The 13,883-nt window shown below is 42.0% G+C and overlaps 1 protein-coding gene across 4 annotated transcripts in view; it reads left to right on the top strand.

Annotated features, from left to right (window-relative positions):
• The window catches only part of RASGRF2 (Ras protein specific guanine nucleotide releasing factor 2), a 275,484-nt gene that overhangs the window by 109,312 nt on the left and 152,289 nt on the right, over nt 1–13,883 (top strand). For all 4 annotated transcript variants that reach the window (XM_030926934.1, XM_030926935.1, XM_030926936.1 and 1 more), the window contains exons 6-9: nt 6,675–6,754; nt 7,150–7,343; nt 12,316–12,425; nt 13,351–13,469. In XM_030926934.1, coding sequence (XP_030782794.1) covers nt 6,675–6,754; nt 7,150–7,343; nt 12,316–12,425; nt 13,351–13,469 — 503 coding nt within the window. The remainder of the gene's footprint in view (nt 1–6,674; nt 6,755–7,149; nt 7,344–12,315; nt 12,426–13,350; nt 13,470–13,883) is intronic.

Raw genomic sequence — 13,883 nt, 5'->3', positions numbered from 1 at the left:
CCTTTGTATTTCCTACAAGAATTTTTACTTAATCTTCAAAAAGATCTCAGAACTTCATCTCGATAGTTTATGATAGTAAAAATAAGAAAGCTGTTATTTGTATTCCATTGTTATTTTTATATCTTTACTTGAATCTTGGCATCTAATGTTCTTAATTTTTTCTTCCCTATTTGACATACATTGTCTTGTCGCGTGGAGATGTGTGTCGGGGAAGATAATCTCTCTCATAAACTGAAGAAAATGGAGTGATTTATGGGTTTTTACATGTTAATTATACACAAGTATTTTAGGAAGAGCAAAAGCTAAGACAGGGCCTGAGAAGCTCTGGTGAATTTATTTGCTCAATACATCTTCAGTTTCCTTACTGCTGAGGATTCATCAATGAAAAATCAGAAAATGCCTGCCTTTATGGAACTTTAATTTTGATGCAGGAAGACAGACAATGAACAGCATTAGTGAAATAGATAGAATATTATATGGCATTAGAGCTGTGGAGAAAAATAAAGAAGGGAAGGGGAGAAGGGGGACAAGGGAGTGTTTAGGTGTTTTACTTAGAGTTTTAGCTATTTGTTTTTGGGTAGATAGTACACTCACATGGTTCAAAAGTCAAAAAAAACATGAAAACAACATTTAGCAGTTGCACTCTCACCCTGTCTCTGTCCACCCAATTCCCCCCACTTTTTTTTTTTTTTTTTTTTTTTTTTGAGACAGAGTCTTGCTCTATCTCCCAGGCTGGAGTGCAGTGGCACCATCTCAGCTCACTGCAAGCTCCGCCTCCCAGGTTCACGCCACTCTCCTGCCTCAGCCTCCTGAGTAGCTGGGACTACAGGCGCCTGCCACCACGCCTGGCTAATTTTTTGTATTTTTAGTAGAGACGGAATTTCACCGTGTTAGCCAGGATAGTCTCGACCTCCTGACCTCATGATCTGCCCGCCTCGGCCTCCCAAAGTGCTGGGATTACAGGTGTGAGCCACCGCGCCCAGCCACCCCGCCACTTTCTATACATAATATCTGTACTAATTTCTTATCTATCTTTTTAGTGTTTTTCAATTTTGATCTAAGAAACTATGAATATAGAATCTTATTTTCCCTCTTCTTACACAAAGGCAATGTACTTTAACATATAGTTCATTGTTTCACTTAACATTATTTCCTGAAGATCTTTCCATATTGATACCTAAAGAGCATTCTATTAAAGAAAATCACGACATGGTATTACAATCTGTGAATGTACCATAGTTTTTTTATAGCAGGTTTTCAGAAAAGTTTCAAGGATAAGGTGACATTCGAGCAAAGGCTTGAAGTTCCTGGAGGAAGAGTGAGGTAAGCAGAGGGAGCTGTGTGTGCAGGGGCCATGGGGCTTTAACATGCCCGGCAGGTGAGCTTGAGGGCCTGCCCTGCTCAGTGTCAGTGAAGGGAAGAGTCAGGGAGTTATCAAGGTGGGACATGGTACAGCCATTAACTTTTACTCTAAATGAGATGGGGAGACATTGGTCAGGTTTTGAGCAGAGAAGGGGTGTGATGTGACTTCTGACTTTGAAAGGTTCACTCTGGCTTCTCTGCTGAGAGTAGTCTGTAGGGAGATCAATTAGGTGGCTATTTCAATAAACAAAGTGAGAGATGAGACACCTGTTAGGTAGCTATTTCAGTAATCCAAGTAAGAGATGATTATAATAGAGGCAGTGATAAGTAGTTGGATTCTGGGTGTGTTTTTAAGTCAGAGCCAGTAGGTGTCACAGGTGCGACTAGCTGGGGCCAGTGTCACGGAATTTACCAAAACCGTTGTAAAGTAAGGCAGATTTGTTAGAGACTGTGTGAAAACATGTTACAAGGGTGGAATGGGCAGCACAGCAGAGAAGGGGCTGTCTGCAGAGAGGCAGGGACTGGAGGGAAGTTTTATAAGGTCGTGCAAGAGGGGTTAGGTGTGGAAGAGGCCATTCCTTGTGCTAGTGGGTTGTGTTTCTCAGAACAATTGTTCATTCTTCTCCCCTGCCTGGAGTCTTCCCCCACAGGAGGCCCCTTCTTTATTGCTTACATATCCATCAGGACTCAACAGTGGGATTTGCTGATGGGTTTGATGTGGGTTTTAAGAGAAAGCAAAAAGACAGGTAAGATTGCAACATCTTTTGGTCTGGACAACTAGAAGGATGGAGTTACTGTTTACTAAATGGTAAAGACTGAGTGAAGAACAGGCTGAGGGGAAAAGATGAACTGTTTTCTCTTGGATCTGTTGAGCATGAGATGCTATTAGCCATCTAAGTGGAGATGTCAAGTGAGTAGGGATCGGATATTTGTCTGGAGTTCAGAGGAAGATTCTGGGCCGAAGATAGAAAATTGGGAGTCCTCTAGCATACAGATAGTATTTAAAGCTGCTAGTCTGAATGTTATTACCAAGCAAGTGAGTACAGATGGATAAGAAAAGGGGAGCGTGGATATTCCAACATCTAGAGGTCAGGAAGATAAACAGGAGCCAGCAAAGAAGAGTGAAGAGGATCCATTGAGTTGTCAATGAAAACCAGAAGAGTGAGTTGTCCTGGAAACGAAAGCAAGAGGGAACCAATAACAATGCCAAAAAAGTCAAATAAGCAATAACTTAGAATTGACCAAGTTTAACTCCAAGTTTAACAACTCGGAGTTTATTGGTAACTTTGATTAGAGACCAAAGCCTGAATGGAGGCTTAGAGAGAACAGGTGGTGGGGCAGAGGGAAGAGGAATTGAAAAGGGTGGGTATAGAAAACTCTTCTGAGAAGGGCTGCTGTAAAGAGGAGAAGAGAAACAGGGTGGTACCTAGAGGCAAATAAAGAGGGTAAAAGAAGGATGGAGGAGAGAGGGAATTGCTGAGCAGTAAACTTGCAAAGGCGAAAGTGGACAGAATGTGCTGCACAGGTCAGGAGATTGCCATTAGCTGGGAGCATGGCAGGGCAGGAATAGTACATGGACACTTCTGTAGTCAGGAGGCAAGGCCATCCGCTAATGGGGCAGATGGGAGGGAAGTGTCAGAGTTGGAGAAGAGAGAAAGAGGTGTGGAATAGTGATAACTGGGGCAGGGGAGTAAATGGATTCAGGAATGTTGTATTAGTGCTGGGCAGCACTGAGAGCCTGTGTTAGCTTATTAGGCTAGTGGTTGTGACTTTCCAGTGAGATCAGTCAGAATGGTTGCATGTTTTTCTTTAGCCACTTTCAGCTGCATGGATGCAGGTGCAGAGTGGGTGGAGGATTGGGATTAATTAGGATTGGTGTTGTGGCTGCTGTGATGAAGTGAGAAAAGAATAAGGAAGTTGAAGGTGTATACAAGGAAGAGATTATAATAATGAGCCATGGAATCTAAACTGAGGAGAGAAAGTAGTGCTGGTATGAGAGGTTTTTGCCAATAAAAAGGTGGCGGGATCTGGGGATTTAGGTCGTGATGGTGTGAAAGAATTTTGGAGTCAGGGTTCTAAAGGCAGTGAACTGAAAGATTAGGAGTAGTCAGAGAATGTTGTGCTTGAAATTGAGATAGGGAAGGGATGCAGCTATTGACAATGACAAGGTCTAGAGTACAATCAAGGGGGTGTTGACTGAGGTCAATGGAAGACAGGATCTTTGGAGGAAGAGTTCAAGGTCCTGTGAGGCCAGGATATTGAAATGTTGTTTGTGTGCTATTGGAGTCCCCAAGAATTATGACAAGAGTAGTGTTGGAGAAAAGAGCAACCGTAAGCTGAGAGCTCAGATCTCAAGGCATCAGGAAGAGACACTGGTGTGTCTGTAGATGAGTACAGAAAGGAAGGGTGATGAGTGGTAGTCTGATAATGTGAGATTAAAAGCTAGGCTTTCTTTTGTTAAAAGGAAGGAGGGAGATTTCCCCACCTTGCTGGCAATGGCTCCTCTCAAGTGTGTGAGACATCCAAAGGAGCCTGGGGGTAGCCCTTGATCCTCAGGCAGTACAGCATTCTGGTGATACTTCAGTCACCAAATGTGCAGTTTCAACAGGTCTGATGGTAGTGGATGGGATTGTGTATACACTCTGATAATGAGATGAACTGGAGAGGGTGGGTATTGAAAACTCTTTTGAGGAGAGCTGCTATAAAGAGGAACAGAGAAACAGGGTGGTACCTAGAGGTAAATAAAGAGGCTGTGTCACATTGGTTTAGGTTGCCTCTGGCTCTGTTTCCACTGGATTGCTTGATCTGAAACAGGAAAGGCCAGGTTTATCATATTGTTTAAATTCAGAGTCAAGATATGCTTCTCTTTGGAAGGTAAAGCCATAAGCTCTTCATATAGACTAGCAATTATTTACCACATCTAGACTTAGATGGAAATTTGAAAAGATTTTTTTTTTTTTTTTTTTTTTTTTGAGATGGAGTCTCACTCTGTTCCCCAGGCTGGAGTGCAGTGGCGCGATCTCGGCTCACTGCAAGCTCCGCCTCCCGGGTCCACGCCATTCTCCTGCCTCAGCCCCCTGAGTAGCTGGGACTACAGGCACCCGCCACCGCGCCCGGCTAATTTTTTGTATTTTTAGTAGAGACGGGGTTTCACCATGGTCTCAATCTCCTGACCTTGTGATCCACCCGCCTCGGCCTCCCAAAGTTCTGGGATTACAGGCGTGAGCCACCGCGCCTGGCGGAAAAGATATTTTTAAAATTTTTTTATTTTTAATTTTTATGGATACATTTTATGGTTATATAATACATATACATAATATGGAATGGATATGTAATAGCTGTACATATTTATGAGGTATGTTTTATAGTTTGATATAAACATATGATGTATAATGATCAAATCTGGGGTAACTGAGATATCCCTCACCTAAAACATTTATCATTTCTTTTGTGTTGGGAACAGTCTAAATCTTCTAGATATTTTGAAATAAATTATTGTTAACTATAGCTGCCCTATTGTGCTATCAAATAGTAGAAGTCATTCCATCTATCTAACTGTACTGTTGTACCCATTCACCAAACCCTCTCTTCATCCTCCCCTTCCCCACTACCCTTCCTAGCCTCTGGTAACCACCATTCTGTTCACTACCTCCATGAGATTAACTTTTTCAGCTTTCAAATATGAGTGAGAACATGTGATATTTGTCTTTCTGTGCCTGGCTTATTTCACTTAACATAATGTGAAGAGGTGTGTTTTTAAAGGTGAGGTTTAAAGAGTTTTATATCATTACTGTTGTTTAACTAGATTCCCTTTACATGCCTTTGAAATTAAGCCCTAGGCAGCTCAATAATTTTGAATTTCAACACAGGTTTATAGTTAAGAAAATGTAATCTTCCTATTTATATACAGAATTGTTTTGTCTGTTTTCTAACCATGCAGGTATCAAAATATGAAGGTAGATGTATCAAGTAGTTTGTGTTCAACACAGGACAGAGAAATCCCTCTCTGAGATTCTGTAATCTGTTGGAAAGGCTGGGGGAGTAAAGTCAGGGAGTGGCCCTTAAACTGTTGACTTTCAGAGAACATAGATGTGATCCAGAGGTTAGGAAACCATTGCCACCACCACTGCTGCCACAGATGCCTCTCAGACTCTGGAAGCTGGTTCCCAGAAACTAGAATCCTAAGGCTGGGTGCTGACATTGCCCCAAAGCACTCACATCTCCATGACTGACTTTCAGCAACAGGAAGATGACTCCTACTTCTGCCTTCCTTGTCTTTCCAAGTGCATATATTAGTAGAACTGAGTTTACATCCAGAACCATAGCTGCAAGGGAGTCTGAGAAATGTAGTTTTAGTTCTACCCCTCTACACCTAGAAGGAGGATGGAATACAGATTGAATGACTAATCTATAATACCTGCCAAACTAGATTTGGTTGAAATCCTTGAACAACAAACACTACTTAGTTAAAATTGTTATAAAAGAAAAACAAATTAGAATCTCATGGAACCATTTCTGTTTTATTTCATGGACCATTTGAAATAGTAAGGACTTCTTGATGTCTGTTGTAATGGAACTTGACTAATAACAAGCCAAGGGATCTCACTGAGATGAACAGTTCTGTATTTGATTATGTCACTGTGTTAGTTCAGAAAAGGCTTCAAAGTCTCATTGCAGTAGGTTAATTCCAATGAGGAGAAAGCAAATGATGTTTTGACTTTGGTAATTACCCTTCTTGGCCCTTTTAGGAATTTAGATCCCCAATTCATGCATCATTCTTATTTTAGTATCTCTATGTAGGCCTCACTCTTTTCAGAAGATTCTTTTGCATTTCTGTCTTGGGTATCTTGGGAGTAGTTATAGTGGAGTTCTGTCAAAATTTTTGCTCTAGATTTTTTCCTCCTCTCTCCTTCTGTCAAAACTCATTTTACTGACAGAGAAACTTTCTCCTGAGTTATCTAGAATCACATATGAAAAGAAAAAAGGGTCATAACTTTAATTTTCTGATTATCGATTGAAGTACTGTGTTCTAATAGAGGAAAGCTCATTTAAAATTGATGAAGAAAGTTATGTGACAATGATTTGGTGCTTTCTGTCCTCTAATATTTGAATGTTGTATCAGGGTTTGCTGAGGCTGTCACAATTGCTTGATAGAGGATAGTATAATCCATGTTATTATTGGATATAGTTTGGAGGCCCTATGGAACATATATATTATGTATACATTAAGGCTTTAAGGACTCAGTGGATTTTAAACAAAATAAACACATTATAGCAACTAAATTATATTATTTTTCCATTTTTTTTAATAGTGAAACAATCATGTTTCTTCATGAAATATTTCATCAAGGACTAAAGGCAAGGATAGCAAACTGGCCCACTTTAATTTTAGGTAAGTGCCTTCTTTAAAGATGTAAGATTTTCTTTTAGAGTGGCCACAATTAGAGTAAAATAGCTCCAATATTATTCAGCCTAAACTGTTTGCGTCACCCTGTTGACCTGTGAGCTTCTGTACCCTGGGATTCTGTCTCCTTGCCTTTTGGGTACTTTGGGCCCTGCTTCAGTAGTTACCTTTTGACTCTTTCCCTTGGCCTGTCATAGTTAATTTGGGGCTGGAGTCAAGTGCTGCCTACAAGTGCATTCTACCAGATCATCATTCAGGCATCAGGGTTGCGGCTCCATGCATGTGTGACACCTGGTGCTGGGACCCACTCTTTGCCATTCCACCCAGTGTAGGTAATTTACCAAGCAACAAGGGAAACAGCCATGTTTACTGTTTCTTTCCAGCTGATCTGTTTGATATTTTGCTCCCCATGCTGAACATTTATCAAGAATTTGTACGTAATCACCAGTACAGCCTGCAAGTTCTCGCCAATTGTAAGCAAAACAGAGATTTTGACAAACTCTTAAAACAGTATGAAGCCAATCCAGCCTGTGAGGGGAGGATGCTGGAGACATTCTTGACCTATCCCATGTTTCAGGTAAGTCACTTGGGATGCATTTTGTAAGTCAGAGGTTCCAGCTCAATTTCACTGATACCTAGAGTGACCAGCGTGAGATGTGTAAGGGTGCCCTGGGAGGAATTATGGCACAGATGCATCATCTATTGCTGTCTTGAGCTTGACCCTGAGATAAACAAATACTGTGCCACACATTCTCTGTGTCTCATGGATATAAGAAAACCAGGCATTTTTGAAGCAAAGAATTCAAGAATGATTTTTTGAAACGCTGCACAATTTTCTCTTTACAGAAAGATTCCACACAGACCTCTTTCATGGAGTCTCCTCCTCCAGCATGTTTAAAAATATTATTTGGTTTACAGAAATAGGATTCTGTGCAAATGTTCCAGTTTATGCTAGTTGCATAAAAGATTCTTGGGGATGGAGTGGCTGCTGGGAAGGTTTCTGTTTTCCGGCCCATCCTCCCTTCCTGTCGCGGTTGCTGTTGAGTCTCCCTTGGCTGGAGCTCTGGAGAACAAAAGGAGGACCTCCCTGGTCACAGAGGCTGTGGAGACTTAGGAAACATAAGGCACGGGTGGGACCTGAGGACTCTTGGCAACTAGTCAGGTGGCTGCAGGGGCTCCCCTTTTGGGACTAGAGCAACCCAAGGGGTCAAGAACAGTTGCATTCTTTCCTGGATCTAGGGCTTTACTGTTAAGAGCCCGGAAGTGAGAACCAGGGAGGCCAAAATGTGCATTGAATCTCCTGTTCTTTTGAAAAGTGTCAATTCTGTTCTTTTGGAAGAGCATTGAGTGTTCCCATTGTGGAATTTAGGTGGCTTCTGGCCAGGCCTCCAAATTATCATGTGGTAAACCGATTCTACTAATCATGTGTGTTATGGTTAGTGTGGAGCGCTTTGTCCTCCTGAGCAGGCATCTCTGACCCTGGCTAATCCTTTCACAGCCTCACAAAGAAATGTGGCTGTGGTGCACAATTGTTTGCCTTGACGTTTGTCAGTCCCGCTCGAAATCCTGGAAGTTGCTGTAGAAGTTTAGTCAGATTTTTAACCCAAAGGATGCATTTAAAACCACTTAAGTATAGTGAAACTTTATAGGGTTTTTGTTTTTGTTTTCCTTTGGAACTGAATTGTTTGAACTCTTTGCCCCTCTGAGGAAATATTTCACAAGAAAGATTTCAGACTTTAAAAAAAAGATCTACATAATTGGAATTTAAGATTTTATTTACAATGAAACATCTTATATAGTATAACATTCTTCTGAGATTCTATGTGAATTTTTGACAATTATCTCTAGGTTATGATTCAGTACCCCAAGTTGTATCTGTTCAGTAACCCCAAGTCAGTTGCATATACAAAGGTAGAGTCGTGAAGACACATGGGGCATTCAGAGAAGAACCAGCTCCCTACCTGACAGCCCCCTGATGTCTTTCTTCATGCTATTTAATTCCCTCTTGGTGTGATTTTTTCAGTATTTTGAAATGGAAGAACTACACTTTTCGCTGTAGATGAGGTGTCCAAATACAGCAAATGTAGGGCCTTGGAAAGGTCTTTGGATTTCTTTAAAATGCTGAGATACTTGCCCACCACCCTGCCCTTCCTCTCCTGAAGACTAAGCCTGGTAACAATGACTGAGCATTTTGATTGACCCCAGGGGATTTTTATAATGTCATAAAAAGAACATTGGACTGGGAATCTTTAGGAGACCTGATGTATCACTCATAGCATTGCGGGAAATAATTGAACCAAACTAAATAGCTATTTTGTAATCTGTAAATTGAGGCAGCTGAGCTCTAGTTACCTCCAGACTCTAACTGTCTGACGTGGTGATCCTAGGGTGACTACACTGGTTCTGATGTTTTGGGCTGGGTAACTATGTGGTGTTACAAGGAGCTTGGTGGTAGTCTAGGAGCCCCCTCCCCAAGGATGTGGTAACTTCAAACCTTGGAATGTTGGGTCAGATATTGAGGCTTTCTGGCTTTTGCCAGACAAGTCTAACTAGAGCTCTGGAAGAAGCCTCAAAGAATTTAGCCAGAATTGTCCAACTGCAAAAAATGATCAAACTGAAAGAACATGGAATTGTCCTTGTTTGCTTCCCCGTAAGTATTTTGAATAGACCAGGAGACATCATTAGAGTTCTCTGCCCAAGGCCCTCATGCTCCTTGGTGTCTCCCTTCTGTCTTCTTTACTTGATGCCTCACTCTTCTGCCTTCTCTCCAGAAATAACCCTAGAAAACACCTGGGGGAAATTGCCTTTTGTAGAAGCTGAAGCTGAGAGGTTTTTCCTTACTAAGCTCACTCTCTCCTTCTTGTTCCCTTGTGGTTCTTTCACTAATAAAGTGAAATAGTCATGAAGGTGTTTGAATCCCTTGGAGGGTCCGGTTGTATCTGCTTCTCTCTGTATTAGCAGTGGTACTTCTCCACGTCTGCCTTGCTCCCTTGTAAGGCTGGACACCTCAGGATGAGGCTAGGGTTCTCACTTTTTTGTTGTTGTTGGAAGCCAACAATGGAAGAGGTGACCCTAGTTTATACTGCCAAGAGACCTCTGTCCAGACTTTCTTGAGCCCAGATATGGAGGCAGAAGTTAGTGTAGGGGCAGAGAGAGGAGGAGAGGCAATTGGAAGCCTTTAGCTTGTATGTGTAGAAGAGGAGAGAAGGTGATTGTCTTCCTCCTTCTGGGCCCTTTTTTGAGTTAGTCAGTTGCTGCTGTTATCGAGCTATGTTGAACTGTGGAAACATGCAGAAATTGTAGAATTTGGATGATGCAGTAAAATTATCCCCAGTTGAACTATCACAACAGTAAGTCCAGGTATTGCCAAGAAATTTGTTATGGAAAATAATGTTGTCATTAACATAATTTTTATTTATTAAAGACAGTGGCTTGGCTGGTACCACTTAAATTGGCTTCAGCTGCTCATGTATTTATTTGGATATGTATGTGTTGAAAGTCCATTGGTAAGCCGATCGTGAAATCTGTTCCTGACAAGAACAACAGTGTTAGATGTTCTCCAGAAAGTAGCTACTTGCTATTCTATCCACTTATTTACTGTAATTGGAGAGCAAGCTAATTAATGTCTATAAAGTGACAAGTATTTGTTCCATAATTGAAAGCAGAATTATGATTCATTTAGACAGTTCCTATGACTCTTGGTTTTGGAGGAAGAGATTTATAATCAGCTCTTGAAGATACGAATGAACCCTTTGGAGAGCTGACCACTTCTCTGCAGAACTTAGTTTGTCTGGTTTTTGGCAGTTTCAGTGCTTGTTTCTTCTTTCACCATAAAGTGGAAAGGGCCAGAGACTGAATTCAAATCCATCTACCTGAATCTTAGCCAGGGAGCACTTTAAAAGAAATTTAAGTAATGAGGAAGGATCATGAGAGTATTGACCAAACTCAGTTTTGTGGATTTTCAGTGCATTATAAGTACTCAAGCTTTCCTACATCTGTCCCCTTCACTATGAAAAATTGAGGACATTAGCTATTGATTGCCTTGATTTTCTTGTGGAACTACTAATTAGAGGCAAACTTTTATCAGTCCTGCAATTATGCCAACGAAAAGGATATTTGAAAGCACTCTTATCCCAGAAGTCTTCATCAAGTGGGACAACCCTAAGGGCTGTATTAGTGAGAAATTCATGGCAGAAGGAGCAGAAAATCTCCTCCATGTATCCTACGAAGGGAGGGTTCTCCTGTGTCCCAGCCTCCCACGATGAAGGGGGCCTATTTGTGCTTCCTGAAACCTTAATTTGATGCCATTCCTTAGGGCACGATCCCAGAGCTGAAGTTCAATGTCTGTGCTAATGGTGGCTGTGTCTATGCATAGTGTGTAAATGGAGACACTCAATAAATATTGGTAAGCAGCCCAGTGAAGGCCACCACTTGCACAAGAGCCAAAGCAGATCCCTAGGTAAGGCCACTGACCCTTCAGGACAGAATGGAAGAAACCGCACACAGGGCCCTGGAAAGCCGTTTTAGTTTCTTCATTCTTAAAGGTCCTTCCAAGTGCTAAGTGAGACCTCAGTCCCCACAGACGAGAGCTCCCAGGGTGAGCTCTGAGAGAAGGCAGTGCACTGGTCAGAGCTGGGCTTATAGTTGACACTGCCCTTTACTGTGAGGCTACCAATGGGGCAAGTTTGGGCAAGTTACCAAACTTCTTCCCACTTTAGTTCTCTATCTGTAAAATCCTAAAACTTCTTCCCATTTTAGTTCTCTGTCTATAAGATGGAAACATAATCCTTATGATGTTGGAGGACTAGACACATTGGCAAAGCCTGGAGCACCCAGTCTGACCCCCCAGTAGGTAGTGTTGTGGTAGATGTTCATACATGTTATTGTTCAAATTAAGCCCCCAATAAATACGTTGTATCACTACAAATTAAGTTCAATCTCTACCATGGTTTATTAAGATCTTCCTCTGGTTGGTGGAGTTTCTGTCTTTGACAGAATTCAGATAGTCTGTTAATAAACAAAAGTACAAATAAATAACCTAATTAAACAATAATTTTTACTGCAAGGAGGTGAATTGAGATGAATTAGGAACAGAAAGTAATAAAGGTGAACATGTCTTCTCTCAAGTTTTAATTCTTAGAATAGTGCAGTGGGATTGTTGATTTAAAAACATTGCAAATGGACTCATATATCTAAAACACAGACTCAAGTGACTTGATGATAGCTGTGTGTTTCCCTCTGAACCAGTTTTCAAAAACTATGATTCAAAAGTATATGATTATGTAAAAAAAATTAAACAACCATCTCTTTGTACCATAACACTTCAATAATTTCCACCTTTCCATGTATTCTTGGTGAAGTCTTTTTTTGGTGTGAATGAAGTGTGAAGTGTAGTACATTTTATTTGTATTTCTTTTTTTAAAAAATGTGTAGAAGAGTCCAAAGTGGGAGAGTAGAGACAAGCTGCTAGAAGCAATGATGGCCCTGCAGAGCATGTGCCCTGCACCCACCCTGACGTCTTGCTCACACTGGCCTCTCTTTGCATCTAGATCCCCAGATATATCATCACACTCCATGAGCTCCTCGCTCACACACCCCATGAGCATGTGGAAAGGAAAAGCCTGGAGTTTGCCAAATCAAAGCTAGAGGAACTGTCCAGGTACGCCAAGAACTTATAATAAAGGGTTGGGAGAGGAAAGCAGCAAGTTAGTCTCTTGCGGAAACCTCCTGTATATGTTCCAAGGAACAAGAAGCAGAACAAATCCAGCTTCTCAGATTCACCTCAAAGTTAAATACTAGCTTGTGAGGCGATACTGAATCATCATTCACATTCATTTGAACCAAGAAAAATACATATCTTGGAAAATGTTCTTATAGCATGTGAATTTATGTAATTCAGATTAGGTGTATTTTGGTTTAAGTTTGGAAATGTTCATGTTTCTTTCAGCATTAAAAAAAAAAAAATGATAGCCAGGTGTGGTGGCATGCACCTGTAGTCCCAGCTACTCGGGAGGCTTAGACAAGGGTGCAAGGGGTGATGATTACTTGAGCCCAGGAGTTTGAGACCAGCCTGGGCAACATAGCGAGACCCTGTCTCAACAACAAAAGACTCTCAGTTGCATTTTGTATTCATATTTGGCAAGAATTTAGAGAAGGTACAGTTTGCATTTCTCAGTGACTTTTCATTGTTACAAGCACTTATTTATGTTTGTGTTACTTTAGCTTATATGGGATAAATGGTCTAAAGGTCTCTTATTTAGACTGCCTCCAAGAAATGACCCCCTAATTTCAATGACGGGATCTGGCCACAAAATGACATGTTGCTTTCCTGTTGCACTTAGAAGCAGACATGCCCAGGATGCTGGTTATTGCTGACCCATTTACTGTTTAGAATCATGAGGCACATTGGTGTTGCTTTGGGTTGTGGCCTGTTGAAGCCTGGAAAGATCCAGTCTATTTCCCCCAAAGCCCCGGTTCAGTCAATACGAGCTTGAAACCGAGCTTCTCAGATGGAGCTCTTCTTTGCCTACATGCTAGGGCAACAGAAAATCTCTTACTGTGATCCTGTCTGTGTTGTGTCACAGAGTAATGCACGATGAAGTCAGCGACACTGAAAACATAAGGAAAAACCTTGCCATCGAAAGAATGATCGTGGAGGGCTGTGACATCTTGCTGGACACCAGCCAAACGTTCATCCGCCAAGGTAAGTCCTTGTGAAATGGACCCGCGACCGGATGCGCTGTGCGGCTGTCACATGATCTCGGCGCACCCCGGAAGGCGTTCGGAGCAGGCGTGACGGGTGCGGTGCCCGCAGGACCCCCCCCACGGCCTTCGCCGAGGCGGTGGTTGAGGCCCACCTTTGTGCTGTTTCTTTTCAGGGACCATGAAAAACAGCAACACAATCATAGTAAAGCACGAGTGGGGCAGGCAGTTACATTCTGACTGGACGCTCCTCCTCAGCGGCCCGGACATTCTCTGCAGCTCCAAGGAGGACCGGTCGGCCTGGCCCACGGCCGTGGCAGTGCCAAGTGCTGACGATACCCAGGCCAAGGCTCAGGAGAAACTTGCGTTACTCAAAGCCCTTTCACATAAGACTGGGGACCATGTCCGAAGTGAA

The sequence above is a fragment of the Rhinopithecus roxellana genome, chromosome 3 (genome assembly GCF_007565055.1).
Source record: "Rhinopithecus roxellana isolate Shanxi Qingling chromosome 3, ASM756505v1, whole genome shotgun sequence".
Taxonomy (NCBI): Eukaryota; Metazoa; Chordata; class Mammalia; order Primates; family Cercopithecidae; genus Rhinopithecus; species Rhinopithecus roxellana.
The sequence above is the reverse complement of the archived record's forward strand: the minus strand, read 5'-3'. Positions and strand labels throughout refer to the sequence as shown.